General features: G+C 48.6%; 1 protein-coding gene across 1 annotated transcript; it reads left to right on the top strand.

Annotated features, from left to right (window-relative positions):
- The first annotated feature begins 7,708 nt into the window (after positions 1-7,708).
- LOC311591004 (uncharacterized protein C19orf85) lies at positions 7,709-16,929 on the top strand. The gene is made up of 2 exons (XM_084770353.1): positions 7,709-8,259; positions 16,006-16,929. Exons 1-2 carry the CDS (start codon positions 8,087-8,089, stop codon positions 16,517-16,519), a joined length of 687 nt encoding a protein of 228 aa, XP_084626479.1. The 5' UTR covers positions 7,709-8,086; the 3' UTR covers positions 16,520-16,929.
- The last annotated feature ends 334 nt before the right edge of the window (positions 16,930-17,263 follow it).

Here is a 17,263-nt window from a genome sequence, read left to right as displayed (position 1 = left end):
ACAGAAGTAAAGGGTAGTGTTATGCTCATCAGATTGATAGATCCCCAAAGACCACCAGGAGTCAGAAGCCGTGTGCAAAAGCAAGGAGTCTTTATTTAAACTCCAAGGGCTCTCAAACCTCACCGAAGCAGCAGCAGATCAGCACGAGAGCCCTGATCCACCATTAGGCAGGGGTTTTATCATAGTTATGAACAAAGCACCAAAGTTTCCAGTTTGGCTATTACAGGATTAGTTGACATTTAGCAAGTTGGGTTGGCACTAGGGTATTGGTGGGGCCTTACCGCATTTGTAGGTGCTTTCCGGCTGTCCCCTGATTGGCCCAGGCCTAAGTTTGTGGTTTTTACAGTAACTGGGATGACCTTGAGGACTGGCCTAAGATGAAGTCCAGCAACAAAATGGAGTCACAATGGCTGGGGTTCCACCGTGGTGCTGAGGTTCCAGGGTTTGTGGGACAGGAGGACCACAGGAGGAGACAGGAACAGAAGAGAAAGGAGGAAGCAAAGCTGCCATGGGCACCGATGAAGTGGTCCAGATGAGAGACATAATGTAGGAAGTAGCCCAGATAGAAATTATTAGAGCAGATGGCATGGGATACAGGCTGGGATGTAACCAGATAACGTAGGTAGAAATGTCTGCCCAGCCCCAGGTAAAATAAGGCCTATTCTAAAATACAACAGGAGCCAGGCGTGGTGACCCACGCCTTTAATCCCAGCACTTGGGAGGCAGAGGCAGCTGGATCACTATGAGTTCGAGGCCAGCCTGGTCTACAAAGCGAGTCCAGGACAGCCAAGGCTACACAGAGAAACTCTGTCTCAAAAAACCAAAAAAATAAATAAATAAATAAATAAAATAAAATACAACAAGTCTTTTATTGATTATGATAGTGGGTTAGACAATATCACCATAATAATTACAGGTTTTCATAATAAACATTATTAGCTAGTTTTATATATTCAACAACGTCTTTCTAGAACAACTGACCAATCAAAACTGATTGATTGATGGATAAATACTTGATCCTATTGATCCTGTTTCTCCTGGAAGTCCTAATGTAGGAAGGATACCCCATCTTCTATTGATCATATGCTACCAGTCAGGGCCCCTTAAGATTGGGTCTACAGGGGCTGGAGAGATGGCTCAGAGGTTAAGAGCACTGCCAGTTCTTCCAAAGGTCCTGAGTTCAATTCCCAGCAACCACATGGTGGCTCACAACCATCTGTAATGAGATCTGGTGCCCTCTTCTGGTGTGCAGGTATACATGCGGGTGAAACACTATATACTTAAATAAATAAATCTTAAAAAAAAAAAATTGGGTATACAGGCCTGGCGTGGTGGCACAAGCCTTTAATCCCAGCACTGGGGAGGCAGAGGCAGGTGGATCTCTGTGAGTTCAAGGCCAGCCTGGTCTACACAGCGAGTCCAGGACAGCCAAGGCTAAACAGAGAAACTCTGACTTAAAAAACCAAAAAAAAAAAAAAAAAAAAAAAAAAAGATTGGGTCCACAGGTCAGAGGCCATGCTGGCTTTGAAGACCAGGGGCCACTATGGATTCCACAGAATTAACTCTCCCTTGTCAAACTGGAAAAGCGATCTAGGCTTGACCCGGCCTCCCGGAATGCTCAGGAGGAGAATTCTCCTGTATAGGGACAGAACACAAGACATGAAGAAATGGGGGGCAAGTCTGGATTCTGATCAAGCCCCGTTTATTGAAAATTTCACAGAGTTTTTATAGGCACAGAGGCATGAATATTTGCATAAGCAAGGGTTGCTATGGATACCTAACTCTGGAATGCTCCAACCGGTGTCTACCTTTACAGCTGCTATAATTGCAGAAGAGAGAGCAATTCCAGAGAGAAAGGGAAGTTGTGAAAGATCTGGTGAGTCAGGAAAAAGTTCCTGGAACTGCTGCTCGCAGGCAGCTGGCCTTTAATCTGATTTTACCAGTAGTCTTACTGGAAAAACTAGTTTACAGCCAGAAAGGAGTAGCTCGGGGGTCTTAGAATGACCATCTCCCACAATAAACCACAGCAGGTGTCTAACTGCCAAACCACGACAGGGTCAGCTGGTTTGTGGTAAACGACAGACTGCTGGAGAAATAGGAACCTAGGCTCTGACAAGATGGCTGAACATTGGCCATAGAGCCCGTCCCCTACATAGGCTCAGCGAGACAGTTACCCCTGTGAAACCCAAGAGAGGACAGATCATATCCTCAGAGAGGGGCACCCTCATTGGGACGGCATCCCTCCCCCATCTCTCTGTCACTGTGTAATGTGGGGGACTTCAGGGACTCCTCCTGAGCTGGATGCCTCCCTCTCAGATCCTGAGAGACTGGAACAGACCGACGGCCATTGCATCCTGCGGCTCTTCCACAAGTGTCAACCGCCTGAATTCACTTCCCTACACCGTTGTGAGGGCTTAGGACAGCGAGAAGGAGAGCCGGAAGAATTCCCAGCAGTACATGTGAGTGGTGTAGGACTTCAGCAAACACTCCATGAAGCTGGTCCCCAGCCTTGGAGATACACAAAATGAGACCGGAGAGAAAAAGGAGCCTGGAACCCTGAGCTGGACCTCCCAATGTCAACATAGGCATTAGCGCCCTCTGGTGGAACATCCCCAGGCTGCAAGCTGTGTGCGCTCAGGCAACTGAGCTCTCTGGGTGCTTCTCTCTTGGCTGCTAGGATTCCAAGTCAGCTTCTGGAGCTGGGCTAGCAAGAATGCTATCCTGGCTGCAGCAGTGGTGACCCCTGGCTGGCCCTTCGAGTCTGAGCCTTTCATTCTGTTCTCCAGAGACCTGAGAGTACATTTCCAGCAATTCCTGACCAAGGAATTTCAGCCTTCCTCCACCCACAAAGATTTGTAAAGAATGGACTCTTAACTGGAGGTGGAGACAAGCCTCCCTTAGGATCTCTTAAGGGGCCGGGCGGGGTGGCGCACGCCTTTAATCTCAGCACTCGGAAGGCAGAGGCAGGCGGATCGCTGTGAGTTCGAGGCCAGCCTGGTCTAAAACGCGAGTCCAGGACAGCCAAGGCTAACACAGAGAGACCCTGTTTCAAAAAACAAAAACAAAACAAACAAAAATCTCTTAAGGGAAGCTGGTGGATCACACCTGTAATCCTAGCACTCAGGAGGCAGAGGCAGGCAGATCTCTGTGAGTTCGAGGCCAGCTTGGCTATGTACAGAGAGAAACCCTGTCTCAAAAAAAGCCAAAGCCGGGCGTGGTGGCGCATGCCTTTAATCCCAGCACTCGGGAGGCAGAGGCAGGCGGATCGCTGTGAGTTCGAGGCCAGCCTGGTCTACAAAGTAAGTCCAGGACAGCCAAGGCTAACACAGAGAGAACCTGTCTCGAAAAACAGAGAGAACCTGTCTCGAAAAACCAAAAAAAAAAAAAAAAAAAAGCCAAAAAATAAAAAAATCTCTTACGAGCCGGGTGTGGTGGCGCACGCCTATAATCCCAGCACTCAGGAGGCAGAGGCAGGTGGATCGCTGTGAGTTCGAGGCCAGCCTGGCCTACAAAGTGAGTCCAGGGACAGTCAAGGCTACACAAAGAGACCCTGTCTCGAAAAACCAAACCAAACCAAAACAAAACAAACAATCAAAAAACCCAACAACAACAACAACAAAAATCTCTTACAGGACTACACCCAGGATATAGGTGTAAGTCTGGCGCCAAGAAATACCACAAAGTCACACCACACAACAAACCTCACACTGGAGATTTATTGGGAAAGACAGAGGAAAAGCAGCAAAGAACAGAGCAGGAGGCAGGCTTTATATAGGGTTTCTGGGGGTGGAGAGGAGCTTTCCAGGGTGACCTAAGATTGGTGGGATGGTGGGATTCTGTGGCCTGATCTTGGGCTTTTCTTTTCTTTTTCTCTCCTGCATCTCAAGGGGCTGGAAATGGCCATTATGGCTGTTGGAGTGGTCTGGGGTGGGGCCTGGCCACTGGCTTGTATCCAGGGGCTTACACTAGGAAAGCAGGTTCACCTTGAGCTAATATACATTCCCTTTCCAGAATCCTGTCCCGCTGCTGTAGTCTCAGGAGCCACTGTGAGGTTCAGCTGGGTCTACGGACCTTTCCTTAGAAAGGAGTAACACTAATCTTTTCCCACCAGCTTCTGGCCAGAGCCTCGGTGTGCCCCTGACCTCCCTAACTGTGGCTGTAGCTCTGGGCATCCTTGCTCTTTTGCTAAAGATGCCCTCCCTACTGTGTGGCTTGCTGTCTTGTGGCTGACCCCCCACCCCTGACCCCCACCCCACCCCCCCCACCCCCCCGCCCAATGTGCATCTTCACCATCCTTGTCCTTCATCCTGACAACCGTGAGATAGATGTACAGTTTGCCTGCTCTGGGGTTTTCCTTCTGAATTCTAATAAGATTAGAGTTTTATTTACCCTCCATCAGAGCCTTTTAAAAATTCCTTTATTAGTGAAGCCAAGAACCTGATTTCTCCTTCCCTGTATCATACGATGGCTTCCTGGGATACCTCAAGAGATTCAGTAACGTTTCTGTCCTGACTTTTTTTCTTTTGAAGATATATTTATGGGGCTGGAGAGATGGCTCAGTGGTTAAGAGCACTCAGGGGACCCAGGTTCAAATCCCAGGGGCCACCTGGGCAGCTCACAACTGTCTGTAACTCCAAAATCTGACACCCTCACACCAATGCACGTAAATTAAATAAAATGCTTTTTTTAAAATATATTTATTTATTATGTATACAGTATTCTGCCCAAATATATGCCTGCATGCCAGAAGAGGGCACCAGATCCCATTATAGATGGTTGTGAGCCACCATGTGGTTGCTGGGAGTTGAACTCAGGACCTTTGGAAGAGAAGCCAGTGCTCTTAACCTCTGAGCCATCTCTCCAGCACCTCTGTCCTGACTTTTAATTCTTTAAATCAGCAGAGAAAATGAACATATATCTGCATCACTAGATGATCTCTCTCTCTCTCTCTCTCTCTCTCTCTCACACACACACACACACACACACACACACACACACACTGAGCTGAGGCTGGTCATGATGGAAAGGCAGCCACACAACAGTGAGGAACATTCAGAGCATGGAGCGTGGTGCTGTGCCCTTGTAATCCCAGCACCAGGGAGGTGGAGACAGGAGGACCAAAAGGGCCAGGGACATTCTCAGCTGCAGACAGAGTGAAAACGATGAGGAAATGACTGTTCCTACATATGGTTAAGGAGAAGGTTCTTATTGTACTTCTGAGGGAGAGCACAGTCAGAGACATCTGGAAGGCTCCAGACTAAACCAGGCCATGGGTGGGGGGGACATGGAAACCAAAAGAGTGCTTGTGGACCAAGAGTCTGCCACAATGGCGAGTTAAATAGGAGTCAGAAGCTGGGTAAAGGGAAATGAAGTCCAGCCCCAGGGTGAGGCGTGCTAGGAGGAGCCACAGGGGCCGAGTGAGACTTGTCCTGGGTTTCCTTGGGACCTGACACATATTAAGTTGGAGGCCAGCCTTGACAATGTAAGAACTACATAAGACCCTGCCTATAAAGAAATAAACAAACGGGGGGCCTGGAGAGATGGCTCAGCGGTTTAAGAGCACTGACTGCTCTTCCAGAGGTCCTGAGTTCAATTCCCAGCAACCACATGGTGGCTCACAACCATCTATAATGTGATCTGATGCATACTGTATGTATAATAAATAAATCTTTAAAAAAAAGAAAGAATACGCCCGGGTATGGTGGCGCACACCTTTAATCGCAGCACTCGGGAGGCAGAGGCAGGTGGATCACTGTGAGCTCGAGGCCAGCCTGGTCTACAAAGTGAGTCTAGGACAGCCAAGGCTACACAGGGAGACCCTGTCTCGAAAAACAAAAAAAAAAAAAAAGAAAGAAAGAAAGAAAGAAAGAAAGAACCCCAAGAGGTGCAGGGAGTCTAAGAGACCCTAAGGGGAGGAAAAAAAAAAAAGACCAACACGGTGGAAGACAGACTCAGAGACGCTAGAGAGGAGGGACGTATATAGGCACCAGGGAACGACCGGGGGGCGTGTGACAGGGACAATATAAGGATGAAAGAGGTAGGTGACAGCCATGAAACTGGTGAGAATAAGGAACTTTTTAGAGGTGGGAGAGAGATGGAAGGACCAAAATCAGGAAGAATTCCAAACAACGGGAGGCACCGGAGTGATGGAGACCCTAACTGTAGTCATTACGGACAGCTGTCAGAGAGGCAGGGTCTGGCTCTTAGCACCAAGAGCCTGTCCTGGCCAGCGGGGTCATCAATGGATACTTGTGGAGGGGTCAGACAAGTGGGGGGACAGGAGACACAAAGAAATGAGGGCAAGTCCGGATTCTGATCAAGCCCCGTTTATTGACAATTTTCACAGAGTTTTTATAGGCACGGGGGCATGGGTATTTGCGGAAGCAAGGGTTGCTATGGATACCTAACTCTGGAATGCTGCAACAGGTGTCTACCTTTACAGTTGCTATAATCACAGAAGAGGGAGAAATTCCAGAGAGAAAGGGAAGTTGTGAAAGATCTGGTTAGTCAGGAAAAAGTTTCCGAAACTGCTGCTCACAGGCTACTGGCCTTTAATCTGATTTTATCAGTAGTCTTACTGGAAAAGCTAGTTTATAGCCAGAAAGGAGTAGCTCTTACTATGCGCTTGGAGGTCTTAGAATGACCATCCCCCACAATAAACCAAAACAGGTGTCTAACTGCCGAACCACGACAGGGTCAGCTGCTTTCTGGTAAATGACAGACTGCTGGAGAAACAGGTGCAGGCTCTGACAAGATGGCTGAACACTGGCCATATGGCGTACTGTCCCCAACAAGAGCCAACCAAGTCTGGCTCCCCGCACCCCCATCCGGCAGCACCCAACACCCTGTAACTCCATCTCCAAGGGATCTAGTTGTTAGGATATAAACCTAAATAGAATGAGACGCAACAGAACTCATATGGAGAGATTTATTTGGGGAGAAGAAAAGTAGAGGGGAGTTAGGGCCTGAGTGAGCCATGGGGGGCGGGGGACGCCCTTACAGGAAGTGCAAGAGCAAGAGAGCTACGCATGGCGAGTTTGTCCCTTTTTTTGTTTTGTTTTGTTTTTCCAGGACAGGGTTTCTCTGTGTTTTCTTGGCTGTCCTGAACTCGCTTTGTAGACCAGGCTGGCCTCGAACTCACAGTGATCCACCTGCCTCTGCCTTCCGAGTATAGGTGGGTGCCACCACACCCGGCTGCGAGTTTGTCCTTTTATATCCTGGGCCCCTGGCACACACCTGGTGGCCAAGAGGCCTGTGATGATGTCAGAGGTTGCTAAGCAACCTAGAGGCAGACCCCTTATATGCCAACACTAACGCCCTCCGCCCGAAATGGCACTCACATGCACATACCCTCACATAGACACACACGTATACAGCGAAATCTTTTAAACAACCAACCCCTCACCTCCACAGCGGTGGTTTCTTCTCCCCGCCCCCTAGGAACTCAATCCTGGTCCCCTGCTCAATCCACTGCGTGATTCTTAGGATTCAGTAACCCACAGCTCCTGAGACTCCCGGAGACGGAAGCCTCGATTTCTCCTTAATGAGTGTGGCCCCGGGATGGGGTGAGCCTGGGCATGGAGGGCTGATGTGGAGTGCTTGACCAACGCCTGGAGGTGCCGGCACCCCTCTCAGAGCCAGGACCCCCCCCCCCCTCCACAAGTCTCCTTTTTAAAAGGCTCTCCACACTGATCGCTGCGTTTGACTCTGCGCTTTGCCTGGCCTTGCTAAAGAGGCTTTTGTCCCCTTAATTGGCTATCTCCAAGAGCTTTTCTCTACCTCGGCACCCACGCGCCCCTGTTTTATATCCCAGGCCCAACAATGTGTTAATTGGGCATGAAAGAGAAGTGTAGCGCACCCCCCCTCCCCTCCCTGCCCGTTGCCTTCCTATATCAGCCCCTCACCTGCAGTCGTCAGTGACCAGCATCCTGAGTGGGACAGGCACACGTGAGGGCTCATCACCCTAATTGCCAGGGCTGCCTCTCTTTCTGCAAAGCCAGACTTTTTAAGTCCTTAGGCTCCTGTCCCACCTCAGGTTTGAGAGGGGTGACTTCTGATCAGCACTGTGACTCAGGAGCAACCGGCCATGCACCCCGGGTCCCCTGCAGGCCCTGGGGTCTCTGAGCCTGGGCCCCGAGAGCTGTGTGCTTTTGTGAGCGGGGCTTCCGCGCACATGCTGCGGGCCCTGCAGCCCAGGCGTACCCGGCCCCCCAAGCGCAGGCCCAACCACCGGAGGTTTCTTCACAACCAGATCTGCAGGTGAGGGGTGCTGACGGGGGGTGGGGGGGTGGGCTCTGGGTGGGCACCGGGAGGTCCCAAGGCTCGGGCACCATTGCGCGTGCATTACCGTGCGTCTTCTGTGTGCGCTAGAGTCAACACCAGTCAATGATTAAGGCCAATGAAATCTCCAACCTTCACAGTCCGGGTGGGGAGGCAAGAGGTAAGAAAAGGCCTGAATAAATAAGTGTAGCTAGGCTGGGCGTGGTGGCGCACGCCTTTAATCCCACCCAGCACTTCGGGGAGGCAGAGGCAGGCGGGTCGCCGTGAGTTCGAGGCCAGTGTGGTCTACAATGTGACTCCAGGACAGGCAAGGCTAACACAGAAAAACTCTGTCTCGGAAAAACAAACAAAACAACAACAACAAAATAAGTGTAGCCAGGAATTGTGTCACACTCCTGAGGCCAATGCAGGAGGATCGCTGTGAGTTTGCTGCTGGTTGATGTAGCATGTAAGAGGCCATCCAGGTTAGATAGCAAGGTTATCTGCCTCAAAAATTATAAATAATGGGCTGGAGAGATGGCTCGGAGGTTAAGAGGTTAAGACTGCTCTTCCAAAGGTCCTGGGTTTGGTTCCTGGCAGCCACATGGTGGCTCACAACCATCTATAATTAGATCTGGTGCCTTCTTCTGGCCTGCGGGGGTACATGAGGCAGAGCACTGTACACATGATAAGTAAAAAATATTTTTTTAAAATTATAAATAAGTAAATAAATAAATAAAGGGATGAGGGGATGGCACCACCGTGTGGCTGTACCTTGAAGATTCAAGAGTAAGTGGATCTCGGCCGCGCAGCCAGATCCCAAAATGAAAGAACCCCAACAAAGCTCCCAGGCATGAACTAGCGCACAGGCCATGGTTAACAGGTAAGAGGTCCCTTTGGGGAGGATGAAAAGTCCTGGAGCTTTTTTTTTTTTTTTTAAAGATTTATTTATTATGTATACAGTGTTCTGCCTGCACACCAGAAGAGGGCACCAGATCTCATTATAGATGGTTGTGAGCCACCATGTGGTTGCTGGGAATTGAACTCAGGACCTCTGGAAGAGCAGACAGTGCTCTTAACCCCTGAGCCATCTCTCCAGCCCAAGTCCTGGAGCTTAATTAGAGGTGTTGGTCCTACAAGATAGTGAATACTGGTCAGATGTGGTGGCGGATGTATAAGCTATATATAAAACCCCAACACCCGAGAGGCCAAGACAGGAGGATGGCTGCTAGCTCCATGCCAGCCTGGTCTATATAGAAAGTTCAAGGCCATTCTGGGCTACATGGTGAGATCTTGTGTCTAGACAGGCTTTGGGGAGTGATGGATGATGGGAAGGCACAGGTGTCTTATAAGGTTGGTAGGAAAGGAGCTATGTATTTTAAATCATAAGTAGGCCCATCAAACACCCAAGTGTCAAAAGTGGACCGAACTGGACTGTGAGGTTTTGCTTCGTCAGCCATATTTACCTGACCTCTGGGCAGCTGCCTGCCACTGTCTCAAGCACCTCCACATATCAGTGGTTTTCAACCTGTGGGGTCAGGAGCCCTTTGGGGTGGGGTGTCACACACCAGCTCTCCTGCGTATCAGATATATACATTACGACTTCACAACAGTAGCAAAAATTACAGCTACGAAGTAGCAACGCAAACAATTTTATGGTTGGAGGTCACCACATCATGAGGAACTGTATTAAGGGTCTCAGTGTTAAGAAGGTTGAGAACCTGCTGCCATGTATGGTATTTTAAGATTTATTTATTTATTTATTTATTTATTTATTTATTTATTTTTAAATACAGGGTTTCTCTGTGTAGCCTTGGCTGTCCTGGACTCATTTTGCAGACCAGGCTGGCCTCGAACTCACGGAGATCCGCCTGCCTCTGCCTCCCGAGTGCTGGGATTAAAGGCGTGCGCCACCACGCCCACCTTGTACCTCTTTGGAGACTTGGATGTTGGATGAGGAGGCAGGCACTGTCATGGAAAAGAACTGGACCTTTTCTGTTGGCCAACACCAGCTGCAGGAATCAAACTTTTGGGTGCATCTCATGCACTTGCTGAACATGTTTCTCAGATATAACGGTTTTGCTGAGATTCAAAAAGCTTATGGGGCCGGGCATGGTGGCGCACGCCTTTAATCCCAGCACTCGGGAGGCAGAGGCAGGTGAATCGCTGTGAGTTCGAGGACAGCCTGGTCTACAAAGCAGGGTTTCTCTGCGTAGCCCTGGCTGTCCTGGAACTCATCTGTAGACCAGGCAAGACTCAAACTCAGAGATTCGCCTGCCTCTGCCTCCTGAGTGTTGGGATTAAAGTCATGCACCACCACACCCGGCTAAAACCCTTTTTTTTTTTTCATTGCATGTCACAGTCCAATCAAGAAATAGTTCTCACGCCAGGTGCACTCGGGAGACAGAGGCAGGCAAATTGCTGTGAGTTTGAGGCCAGCCTGGTGTACAAAGTGAGTCCAGGACAGCCAAGGCTACACAGAGAAACCTTATCTCAAAAAAAGAAAAGAAAAGAAAAGAAAAGAAAAGAAAAGAAAGAAAGAAAGAAAGAAAGAAAGAGTTCTTGATCTTTGAGTGGTGTTGCCTGCCTTTGATCCCAGCATTTAGGAGGCACAGGCAGGTGGAACTCTGTGAGTTCAAGGCCAGCCTGGTCTACATAGTGAATATTATCATTAAAAATGACTAGAGTGAGGGACTATAGAGATGGCTCAGAGGTTAAGAGCACTGACTGTTCTTTCAGAGGTTCTGAGTTCGATTCCCAGCAACCACATGGTGGCTCACAGCCATCTCTAACATGATCTGACGCCCTCTTCTGGCCTGCAGGTGTACATGCAGGCAGATCACTGTACACAAAATAGTAAATAAGCAGATCTGACATGCAAAGATCTGTTGTAGAAGCATGGGGAGGGAAAGAGATGGGGGAGGGGCTGGGGCCTGAGTGGGCCGTGAGGGAGACAGTGGGAGAGAGAGAGAGAAAGGGAAAAGGGAGAGCCCCTTAGAAAGAGCGCAAGACAGAGAGGTAGGGCAGAGATGACAAGCTTGGCATACACACCTGGAGGTGGCAGGCGATGACCTCATAGGTTGCTAAGCAACCTAGAGGCAACCTAGAGGCAGCCGCTTCTATGCTAACAGTGAGTTCTAGAACAGCCAAGGCTACGTGATGAGACCTTGTCTCAAAAGCAACAACAAAATAGCTCTTTGTTGAATACAAGGGCATGGCTTTAAACGATTGCTCTTAAATCTTTTTCCATCAGCTCCTGAAACACCCATTTATGAAGCACTTTCACTTTTTACAATTTGCTTCAAATGCCAACTGGCTTCCAATCACCTTTGTAAAACTTCTTGAACAACAACAAAAAAAAAGAAGAGGAGGAAATAAATAAATAAATCAAAGAAGTAAAAACAATTTTTTTGTTGAGACATAGTCTCTCTCTCTCTCTCTCTCTCTCTCTCTTTTTTTTTTAGATAGAGTCTCTCTATGTAGCCCTGACTGTCTGGAACTACATACACCAGACTGGCCTTGAACTCCCAGAGATGTGCCTGCCTCCCCTTCCCAAGTGCCAGCACAGTCTGCAAACCCAATGTCTTGAGCCACCATGGTTCTGTTTGTCCCTTACCAAGCCCTGGGCCAAAAGCACTGTTGATGTTGCAAGCCGTCTCTTCTGCTTTATTTGTACTCAAAAACAAACAAAGACAAAATCTTGCTCAAATGTACTGTTTTGTGTCATTTCCATAGTATAAAAACTATCAATAATAAAGCCGGGTGGTGGTGGCGCACACCTTTAATCCCAGCACTCAGGGAGGCAGAGGAAGCGGATCGCTGTGAGTTCGAGGCCAGTCTGGTCTACAAAGTGAGTCCAGTACAGCCAAGGCTACACAGAGAAACCCTGTCTCAAAACAAAACAAAACAAAACCAAAAAACTATAAACAATAAATTAGCAAAATAACATGTAAAGCCAGGAATGTGGGTTAAGGTGATGTCTGACATAGCCACATTAATTAACAATGTATTCCAATATCAAACATAACATTTCAGTAACACAGAGCTGAAACTGGTTTTCTGTTTGTTTTGGTTTGGATTGTTTTGTTTTTCCAGACAAGGTTTCTCTGTGTGGCTTTGGCTGTCCTGGACTCACTTTGTAGACCAGGCTGGCCTCGAACTCACGGAGATCCGCCTGCCTCTGCCTCCCTGAGTGCTGGGATTAAAGGCGTGCGCCACCACCGCCCGGCTTCTGAAACTGTTTTGTACCAACCTTGTACCATGCTTGCTCAGGCTTCATCCTTTGCACAGCATAAACCCAGGCCTGATAGCACAGCCTGCAACCGTCGCACCCAGGGTGTAGAGGTGGAAAGTTCAGGGGTTCAAAAAAAAGGAGATTTGGGATACCCTAAACTCCACTGAATACATGCTCGACTAAGCACTTGACTATCAATTCATGAGTTAGCACTCGCTCACGGTGAGTACACGGTGAATACGCGTCGGCTCCTCCTGCCTCCGCTGGCCAAGCTAGGATTCAGGTGCGCACCGCCACACCCAGTGTCTTCTGGGGATTTGAGCATGCTAGGCAAGCATGCTACCGAGCTATGCTCCCAACCCTAAGGAAGTAATTATTCCATTAATTTGGGGGTGTGTGTGTGTGTGTGTGTGTGTGTGTGTGTGTGTGTGTGTGTGTGTGTAAGCTGTTGCTGCTGCTGTTATTTTAAGCTCATGATGCTTCTGCCCGTAGTTCAAGTGCTGGGGCTACAGATGTGTGCCACACGCATGGCTATTAAGGGAAATAAAGCCTGAAATGATTTGCCTCTGATTCTGCAACACTTTTTTTTTATATATACTTATTTATTTTATGTATGTGAGTGCTCTACATTCATATACACCTGCAGGCCAGAAGAGGGCCTAAGATCCCGGTATAGATGGTTGTGAGCCACCATGTGGTTGCTGGGACTTGAACTCATGACCTCTGGAAGAACAGACAGTGCTCTAGTCCACCGAGCCATCTCTCCAGCCTGATTTGGCAACATTCTAATGCTCCACAGTCGGCTCTGTGTACCTTCCTCTCAGATATGGCATTTCCCCACTCTCTTAAAATTTAACTTTAAAGGGCAGTATACAAATTAAATTAGCATACAAAGCAAGTGGTTTCCTTATGGGATGTAAAGATTTACTTATTAAGTAAGAGCTTTGTGTGTGTCGGTGCACTCCATGCATGCAGTGCCCTCAGAGGCAGAAAAAGGGCATCAGCTCCTTTGAAACTTGGAGTCACATGGCCGGGCGTGGTGGCGCACGCCTTTAATCCCAGCACTCGGGAGGCAGAGACAGGAGGATCGCTGTGAGTTCGAGGCCAGCCTGGTCTACAAAGCGAGTCCAGGACAGCCCAGGCTACACAGAGAAACCCTGTCTCGGAAAAAAAGAAAAAAAAAAAAAAAAAAAAAAAAAGAAACTTGGAGTCACAGATCAATATAAAGCGCTGGGAATGAAACCGGGGCCACTGCAAGAGCAGCCTATGCTGTTAACCCCGCCTCTGGCATCTCCCACCCACTTTAGTCCTCTCCTCGGTCTCCCTGCCTCCACCCTTGCTAGAACATTCCACCCACAGCCTTCCTCCTTCCTCTGTATCACAGGTGTTCCATCACCCTCCACATCGCTTCCTGGTTTTTCCTTTCATGTTCTTTTTCTAGTTTCCTGGTTTTAAATATGAAATACGAGCCACAGAAAAGATATTATGTGGAAAAGTTTATTATAGGGGGAGGGGAACCAGAGAGAGAGAGAGAGAGAGAGAGAGAGAGAGAGAGAGAGGTGGGGAGAAACAAGAGAGGAAGGCAAGAGGTAAGAGAGATGAGGCAAAAAAAAAAAAGAAAGAAAAGAAAAGAAAGACAGACAAACAGACAGACAGATCAAGCCAGGCATGGTGGTGCAACTTTAATCCCAGCACTCAGGAGGCCAAGGTGGGTGGATTGCTGTGAGTTCAAGGTCAGCCAGTTCTACAAGGTGAGTCTAGGACCAGTCAAGGCTAAACAAAAGAAAAGAAAAGAAAAAAGAAAAGAAAAGAAAGGGAGAGGAGGCTGGGCGGTGGTGGCGCACGCCTTTAATCCCAGCACTTGGGAGGCAGAGGCAGGCGGATCTCTGTGAGTTCGAGGCCAGCCTGGTCTACAGAGTCCAGGACAGCCAAGGCTACACAGAGAAACCCTGTCTCAAAAAAACCAAAAAAAAAAAAAAAAAAGAAAAGAAAAGAAAGAAAGGGAGAGGAGGTGAATTCGTCCTTTTTATAATCCTGGGCAGGGCACACCTAGTGTCAGGCAGGTAATAACAGGTTGCTAGGCAGACTGCGGGCAGTATGTTAACACCTGGCCTTGACCCACACTGAAATATATACAGATTAACAGTTATGGGCCCGCTGGACAGTTTAGCAGGTCTTTGTACTTGTAACCAAGCCTTACTAAGTAAAATACTAGGAACAGCGGTTAAAAACAACTTGCTGTTCCAGCTAGTGCAGTGGAGCAGGTGGATCACTGTGAGCTCAAGGCCAGCCAGGGCTACAAAGTAAGTCCAGGACAGACAGGGCTACACAGAGCTTTGTCTCAAAAACAAAAACAAAAAACCCCCACAAAAACAAAAAACAAAAACCAATAACTAAAAACAAATAAAAAACCAACCTGCTGCTCTTCAAGAGGGCCAGAGTTCAGTTCTCAGCACATATGCCCCAGTGGCTCATAAAAGCCTATAACCCTCCCCTGGCTTCTGCAGGCACCCAGCTACACAAATATGTACACGGTTAAAAAAAAAAAAAAGGCAGAAACTCACATAAACTGTCCTCTGACCTTCACGTGTGGTGTGGAGAGAGGGACAGAAAGGAGATAGAGGGAAGATACACACAAAATAAATAAATGTTTTTTAAAGTTATTTAAAAATAACAAAACTTAATTTTTAAAGATAAAAGAATTGGGGGGGACACACAATTGAGCCTCAGTTGTTCATGAAATCCCCCCAGCGTGAGTGCTGAGAGGGTGGAAGTGCCAGGAGAGATCAGTTATGTAGTTTCTTTTTTTTTTTTTATTAAAGATTTATTTATTTATTATTGTGTATACAGAGTTCTGCCTGCATGTACACCTTCAGGCCAGAGGAGGACATCAGATCACATTATAGATGGTTGTGAGCCACTATGTGGTTGCTGGGAATTGAACTCATGACCTCCGGAAGAGCAGACAGTGCTCTTAACCTCTGAGCCATCTCTCCAGCCCAGTGGTGTAGCTTCTGGCAAAGACACGAGGGGCAGGGGGCGAGGGAGCAGGCCTGATTGCAAGCAACATGCTCATCAGCATGGTGGCGCACCGCGGGGGACCCAAGGCTCTCCTTTGTGCTTATTGATTGGAAAAAGGCGCTCTTTCCCCGAGACGTTTTTTCACTCTTAGATATTGGAATGGGGCTATAATCAATTTTCACTGTCAGGATGTACCTGGGGTGGGGTTGGAGGGGCTTCCTCGTGTGGTGCGCAACCCTACATTAATCCCAACTGCCCTGGGAAGACATATTGAGCTGTCCGACTCAAGAAGATGAAAACAGGGGTCAGGAAATGAGCCAGGAGAGGGGAAAACTGTCTCTCTGGGTAAAGTGGGTCTTTTGTAGGCATACAACTAAATCTCAATCTCTCTCTCTCTCTCTCTCTCTCTCTCTCTCTCTCTCTCTCTCTTTCCTCTCTCTCTCTCTCTCTTCTCTCTCTCTCCTCTCTCTCTTTCTCTTCCCCGCTTCCAGGCAGTTTGCCAAGATTGAAGCCGCCACCCAGCACCTGGCCCTGTCCATCTTGTCTCAAAAGCCACCTGCCCAGAGGCCACCACCCCGAAGGCCACCTCCTCCACCTCCATCCCCCTTCCTGGGGGTGGCATGTGCTGAGCCCCCCACAGAAGCGCCCCACAACAGCCCCAGCCTGAGCCTAGCTGCCCTGGACACCTCAACCCTTGACCTCTTTGAGGACATTCTGCTCCCTCCTACACGCCCCCTGGTGACCCCTGACCTCTTCTGCCAGACTTGCTCAGCTGCTACCTCCCAGGTATCATTTGACTTTGTCTCTCATACTCTGGGCCCCGGAGACCAGACACAGCCAACCCCAATGGAGGCTCCAAGTTTCTCTGATCCTCTGCTCCCTCCCCAGAATGCCCTTGGGGGAAGCCTGGAGCTTGCAGCTCTAGGCTGGGATTGGGTGGACAGCTGGGAGGCACTTTGCACTTGGGATGCCCAGGGAATCCTGGACAGCTGGGGAACACTTTGAATCACAACACAGGGCAAACCCAGCTCAGGCCCAGCCAACCACTCCCCACTTGACATGAAGAGATAGAAAAGTTGTTGATCAACCCTGGCCAACTCGGTACTTTCCAAGATGGCCTCAGGGCTGTTCTATAGTTTCTGAGAAAAACCACACCCTCATACCTGTCCCAGGCACCTGACAGCACATGATGTCCCAAGCCTGAGCTCTTGCCCCCTCAGGGATAAAATAACTAGTAACCAATCCTTTTAAAGGGCATTCTTAAGAACCAACCATGGTCCAACAACTCTGCTTAACCACCAATTCTGCTTCTGGAAGGGTATAAAAGACCCAAGCTTTGCTTATTCGGGATCTCCAGCTCAATAGAGCTTGGTAGACCCCCATTGTGATGGATCAATAAAGCATCCCCTGCTGTTCGCATCGGACTCTAGTGTCTCATTGGGCTCCAGGAAGTAGGTCCTAGCCTCCGGGTCTTACAGACAGTCTTATGAATCTAGCTCAGTCGGTAGACTGCTTGCCTAACGCCCAAGAAGCCATGGGTTCCTTTCCCAGAACCCCATAACATATGAAAATAAACCCTGGAAAAAAAATAAACCAAGCCCAGACTCCCACCGTGAACCACAGCCCAGAGCTCTGCTCCCAGACCCGGGCTCTGTGCACTCTGAGGACCCATTGCGTATCTGCTGCACATCACATAGGAAAAGAATAGAGGATGATGGTAAGATTCCCTGCACGTGACTTTTCCTTTCT

This window comes from Acomys minous (genome assembly GCF_964271855.1).
Source record: "Acomys minous genome assembly, chromosome: 20".
NCBI lineage: Eukaryota > Metazoa > Chordata > Mammalia > Rodentia > Muridae > Acomys > Acomys minous.
Note: the sequence above shows the minus strand (reverse complement) of the source record. Positions and strands in the feature narration are given on the sequence as shown.